General features: G+C 37.8%; 1 protein-coding gene across 1 annotated transcript; it reads left to right on the top strand.

Annotated features, from left to right (window-relative positions):
• The first annotated feature begins 4,426 nt into the window (after positions 1 to 4,426).
• Positions 4,427 to 5,614, top strand: LOC108759298 (matrix metalloproteinase-25-like). Its single transcript, XM_018504657.1, has one exon. It carries the CDS (start codon positions 4,427 to 4,429, stop codon positions 5,612 to 5,614), a length of 1,188 nt encoding a protein of 395 aa, XP_018360159.1.
• The last annotated feature ends 1,453 nt before the right edge of the window (positions 5,615 to 7,067 follow it).

The raw sequence follows: 7,067 nt of genomic DNA, 5'->3' as shown, positions 1-7,067 counted from the left end.
CTGCCAACGTTGGCCCAAGAGTCGTCTTTAAGTCAGACTCTGCTAATGTACGTTGGGCCGACGTCGTGCCGTGATTTGTATGACAACCGAGTGCCGACATATTCCCAACGTTGGCCCAAGAGTCGTCTTTAAGTCAGACTCTGCTAATGTACGTTGGGCCGACGTCGCGCCGTGATTGGCGTGACAACCGAGTGCCGACATATTCCCAACGTTGGCCCAAGAGTCGTCTTTAAGTCAGACTCTGCTAATGTACGTTGGACCGACGTCGCGCCGTGATTGGCGTGACAACCGAGTGCCGACATATTCCCAACGTTGGCCCAAGAGTCGTCTTTAAGTCAGACTCTGCTAATGTACGTTGGACCGACGTCGCGCCGTGATTGGCGTGACAACCGAGTGCCGACATATTCCCAACGTTGGCCCAAGAGTCGTCTTTAAGTCAGACTCTGCTAATGTACGTTGGACCGACGTCGCGCCGTGATTGGCGTGACAACCGAGTGCCGACATATTCCCAACGTTGGCCCAAGAGTCGTCTTTAAGTCAGACTCTGCTAATGTACGTGGGGCCGACGTCGTGCCGTGATTGATATGACACCCGAGTGCCGACATATTGCCAACGTTGGCCCAACCTTGGTCCGACGCTGGCCTCAAGTTGTCTTCAGATAAGGGTCGGCTATCGGAGGCTGGGCCGACGTCGCGCCGTGATTGGCGTGACGACCGAGAGCCGACATACTACCAACGTTGGCCCAAGAGTCGTCTTTAAGTCAGACTCCGCTAATGTACGTTGGGCCGACGTCGTGCCGTGATTGGCGTGACAACCGAGTGCCGACATACTGCCAACGTTGGCCCAACCTTGGTCCGACGCTGGCCTCAAGTTGTCTTCAAATAAGGGTCGGCTATCGGAGGCTGGGCCGACGTCGCGCCGTGATTGGCGTGACAACCGAGTGCCGACATACTGCCAACGTTGGCCCAACCTTGGTCCGACGCTGGCCTCAAGTTGTCTTCAAATAAGGGTCGGCTATCGGAGGCTGGGCCGACGTCGCGCCGTGATTGGCGTGACAACCGAGTGCCGACATACTGCCATCGTTGGCCCAACCTTGGTCCGACGTTGGTCTCAGGTTGTCTTCATATAAGGGTCGGCTATCGGAGGTTGGGCCGACGTCGTGCCGTGATTGGCGTGACAACCGAGTGCCGACATACTGCCAACGTTGGCCCAATCTTGGTCCGACGGTGGCCTCAAGTCGTCTTTAGATAAGGGTCGGCTAACGGAGCCTGGGCCGACGTTGTGCCATGTTCGATTAATGATAGTCAGTTTGCCGTGATGTCGCCAACGTCGGCCCAACGTTCAACGTCGGCTGATAGTCGGCAAACCTTACCTGGGCACATTCGAAATTGGAAACTTTCGTATACTGTGTTCAATGCTTTTAATACAACTAAAAATAATATTCTTTTTGTTGTTATTATTTAACGCAAATTTTCCAATTGACAAGAGAATAGATATCACAAACCACTCTATACCTATTTTAAACAACGTTGTTTCATCTCACCTAAAGACATCATCAATTGACAAAGAAATATTATAGTTGGAAAAAATAACAAAAGATTTCATGAAATCTCATCCTAACATAATTTTTACACGTGCTGATAAGGGCAATATCACGGTAGCTCTGGACAGGGATTTATATAGGAAGAAAGTTAATGACATGCTTCAGGATAATAATACATATGAAATCATTAAAAAAGATCCAACTAGGAAAATTACTGTGTCTCTCAAGGGTCTGCTATCGAGATGGAAAAGATGTAAATACATAACTGATTCTCAGTATAGAAGGTTATCTTGCAATGATGGGTCACTGGCGAGAGCTTATGCACTGCCAAAATAAGCCAAACTTTCACTTTAGAACCATTGTGTCATCCATAGGTAGCCCGCTTTATTCTTTGGCTTCCTATTTGCATGGTATTTTGTTTGAAACAGTTCCCAAAGCTGATAGCTACATTGTTAACAGTTTCCAACTCGTGGAAGCTCTAAGAAGAACACGGATAGAGAAGAATTACAAATTGATTTCTTTGGATGTAATTTCTCTGTTCACAAATATTCCGATCGATATAGCTTTAGATTAATATTAACGATAAATGGGATTTTATTTTTAAAAAATGTACATTACCAAAAGGAGAGTTTTTGTCGGCTGTTCGTTTAATTTTAGATTCTACATATTTTATATTTGATAACATCATATACAAACAAAATTTTGGTACGCCCATGGGCTCTCCTTTGTTACCGATAGTTGCTGATTTGGTGATGCAAAGATTAGAGAAGATGGCACTAAATATGTTTAAGAATAACACTCTTTTTTATTATAGATATGTTGATGACCTATGCGCTGCGGTTCTTTTATCTGAAGTTGACAACTTTTTAGATTGCTTTAATTCGTTCTACCCACTGTTAAAACTCACCCTGGAGATTGGTGAGAATTCTTTAAATTTTCTTGACATCAAAATGACGGTTAAAAATAATTTTTTATCTTTTGATTGGTATCATAAACCTAGTTTTTCAGGGAGGTTTTTAAATTTTTATTCCAACCACCCGTTATCTCAAAAAAGGGTGTTATCATTAGTTTGGTTGACAGGGCTATTTTATTGTCTGATTCGGAATTTCATAACAAAAATTTGACTCTTATAATTAATATTTTACGAGATAATGATTATCCGCTTAAACTTATATTTGATGTTATTAATAAAAGACTAAAGAACATCAGAGTTAGAGGTGCAGCGTGTAATAATCAAGATCATAATATTGGTGACCAAGTAAGCGATGTTTCTTGGTTCACAGTGCCATTCATTCCGTTAGTAACAGAAAAATTCAATCAATTTAATAGGAAAGATATCAAAGTCTCGTTTTACAGTATGAATAAATTACAGAAATATATCAAGGTACACATTAGGATCCTCGTCTTCGTCTGTCTAAAAATAATGTTGTGTATAGAATTAATTGCAATGATTGTGATGCATCGTATGTAGGACAGACGAGTAGACAGCTAAGAACTCGTATTGCTGAAACGTTGGAACACTTCGTCTCGTTCAGTTATAACAGAACATAGATTGGAGAGTAGTCATGATTTCAATTGGGATGAAATAGAAGTTCTTGACGAGGAACCTTGTTACCATAAGCGATTGATTTCCGAGATGCTTCATATAAAAGAACAAAAGAATAGCATCAATCTTCAAACCGACACTGAGGGCTTACATAAGGCATACATTCCGATTGTAAACAAATTTAACTTTGTATAGCCAAGATCATACCAATGTAAGTAATTTTCTGTTAGTCAGTGTTTGTCCGTTGAAACAGTTATACGCATGTAATTTTATCTCTGGACTTTCTACAATTTTTATACTTTGATTGTCTATTATTGAAAAAATATAATTTAATGGAATTGGACTCTGTGATTTTACATTATGACGAATATTAATTATTATTTGCTATGACACTGACTGACAAGAAGATTATGAATATTTCATCTTCGAGTTCTTAAATTGTTGACGTATAATGGTGAGTGTTCTATCGTATTTGCTTGAGTAATTATTAAATCAATTAATTGTAGAATTTTGTTAGAACATCAAGAAATTCTGTTCAATCGGCCATCCAACCTTTTGTCAAGCAATTTCGATACCTTTGGTTTATGTTCATTCGTTGACGTGGTCTACTATCGAATTTTATTCAGCGTTTTCGAAATAATGTTAAAATTTTATATTTATCATATATCTGAAGAGGGTCTAATATAAAGACCGAAACATGTAATATTTTGCAATGGAATTCATGTAATGTTATTTAATGTAATAGAATTTTGATTATTTTTTAATATTGTGCGTTGGTATTGACTCTTACATGCCTTGTTTTCATATTTAATTTTTAAAATTTCTTATATAAATAAATATTATAATTTTACGCTACTGTGTTATTGCAACACATTCTCCTTATATGTATGACTCATATTATCAAATATACAACACCATACACTTTATTTATATCTCATGATTTCATCTTCCCTTTCCTTTTTAAATAGATACTCGTACAATAGTATCGTTTGAGAATACATATGTACATATGTAAGATCACACACACAGAAGTAATTCATTCGTCTTGCAGTGTACATCATTTTATATACCATAATGTCTATTGTGTTTATCATCATTTTTGTTACCATTGTTAAAACTATAATGGCAACGACTACAACGATAAATTCTCCTTCTTCTCCTCAAGGTATAAATACAGAAATAATTCTATATCTGCAAAAGTATGGTTATTTAAATAACATTGGGAATAATACCAATTATCGATCGGGAGTGAAAAAATTAAACAGGCTATTTCATTGTTTCAAGAATATTATCAAATACAAGGTGATGATACGTGGAACGATCATACGTTACATCAAATGCGTAAACTACGATGTGGTCTCCCAGATATTCCACATCATGAGCACAATACAGGTATACATAAATGGATGAAAATAAATCTTACGTGGAACTTTCATTTGGCAAATGCAAATGTCTTAAAAACTACAGCATTCGCATTCTCGTTATGGGCAGCAAATTCATCCTTAACATTCGAGCGTAAAATATTATACCCTGACATTTTAATATCTTACCGTAGTGGTACTCACACATATGTTGATCACAAACGTAACGCAGAAATTTGCCCCTCTTCATTCGGCGGTCGTGGTGGAGTACTCGCTCACGCGTTTTATCCTTCACGTAATCCTAATTATACCGAAATACATGTTGACAATGCAGAAGCGTTTGCGTTTGCTAAAAATACTAATACAACTGTTAAACTCAACTTAGAAGATATTTTAGCGATTCAGCATCTATATGGAAGTAACAAACCAGGAATAACAACAACTACTACTACTACTACTATAAAACCACCAACAACGACTACTAAAATTCCAACAAATAAGCCTGATAAAATAGATCTCTGTGAATTACAATATGTGGATACTATATTAATATTAAATCATCGAATATTCGTCACGTATCAAGGCTATATATGGTCGATAAATATAAATGATAACAAATATGGCGGACCATTTGAGCTAAATACTTACATGAATTTCCTCCCAAAAAATTTCTCTTTGTCAGCCGCGTACCAAAGACCCTCGGGTGAAATAGTACTATTTATAAATTATATGGTTTATATGGTCATTTATCCCAGTTTCAAATTAAAAGAAGGCTGGCCGAAACATCTAAAAAATTCGGGAATTCCCCCAAACGTTGTAATTAATATCGCGATAAATACTCACAAAGGACGAACAACCTACGTAATCTTCGATGATAACGATGTGGCGCAAATAGACGAATGTACTCTGACTGTTAATGTATATCAAACGTCACAATCAATATTTCCAGGAATACCACCATCTCCAACCATAGCTTTCCGATATATGGATGGTAATATTTATTTTGCTAAGAAACAACAATTTTACCAATACAACGAATTCAAGAGAATCGTGACAAAAGCGGATAAATTTAGTATAAAAAAAATACTTAACACTGAATGTTCAAGAGATGGATTATTGCAACAGTTGCAAGATATCTTGAATCAATTCATTCAGTACAGTTAATACATATATAAACATATATATTACCTAAACTATTAATATATATGTTACATATAACATATATAAATACAGATATAATACATATATAATACATATATAATACATATATAATACATGTATAAACGAGAAAATGAAAGGGAAGTGGAAAATGATATCACACATAATTATATAATTGTGTAATCATTTTTTACAAAACGATCAGTATGAAAGGAACAATCGTTCCAACAACATCATTTAAAAAGAATGTATGCACTTTCCAATTGTGAAGACGATATTCCGAAACATATAAACAAAATGTTCAGCAATACGGATATTGAGAATTACCTCATGGAACAGAATAACCAGGACAAACTGACAATAAGCGCGAAGAAGGCTAAATTCAATGATGGAGAAAATCCAAATAAAAAACAATCAAATACGTAAGTATTTTTTTCTTTTTTATATCTATTTTATATCTCATACTTTCTTTAAAATTACAGATATCAAATTACCCGTTATCCAATCGTTCGAATTCTTGAAAGAAAATATCCTTTAACACTAACTGGATATAAATATTTAAACATTGGTATCGAGGCCAAGCTACCTTCCTGTATAAGCATAATTCTTGGAGATTGTCATGGGAAGGAAATTCCACTCTCACTCGACATCTGGAGAGAACTTCTCGAGCAGAAACATATAATACTGTCTTTTTTGCAGTACGATGAGACCAAAGGGATACGTCCTCCGTCTCCAATGTATATTGGAAATCTAACGTTACGTTTCGGACGAATTAATAATCTACCGATATTACGTTTGGAAGCGCCCACGACTCGCCTATCCATGTCAAAAAACACCGTGCTCAATATGTTTAATCTGGAATATTGTGTAAATCGTCTTATTTCCCGATTGACCACGTCTCGATTGGACACCACCAATCACAGCGACCGGTGCTTAGGAGCAGTGATGCACATTTGGCTCCCCGGCAACACGGAATCCAGCCCCACCACTTTTACCCCCACCTACCGGCATCGAGTCAGCCGTCTTCGCCGCGAGAGCGAGCGAGACAGCGAGAGGCAGCGCCCGTCCTTTTCGCTCTATTAGTAAACTCGTAAACACAAGCGAGTATTAGAGAGAAAAGGACGGCCGCTCTATCTCGCTGTCTCGCTTTCCATACTAGTCGCTTGTTATAAGCGACCGAAAACCGAAAATGTACTTTCTCGGCCGCTCGGCGTATTCTTGTATAGGCTATCCCGATCTTTTTTGCCAATCACTTTTGTATTCATAGAGCGGATTGAACGGAGTCGAAAAGTCCTCTACCATTTTGCAATTTTCGCAATATCTAACAAGATATTAATTACTAAAAATTGCAAAATGGTGGAGGACTTCGACTCAGTTTAGTCCGCTCTATCTACACAAAAATGATTGGCAAAAAAGGGACACCCTGTATAAGGGATAAAGAGACATGAACACACATTCT

Source organism: Trachymyrmex cornetzi, unplaced genomic scaffold (assembly GCF_001594075.2).
Source record: "Trachymyrmex cornetzi isolate Tcor2-1 unplaced genomic scaffold, Tcor1.1 scaffold1794, whole genome shotgun sequence".
Lineage (NCBI taxonomy): Eukaryota > Metazoa > Arthropoda > Insecta > Hymenoptera > Formicidae > Trachymyrmex > Trachymyrmex cornetzi.
Note: the sequence above shows the minus strand (reverse complement) of the source record. Positions and strands in the feature narration are given on the sequence as shown.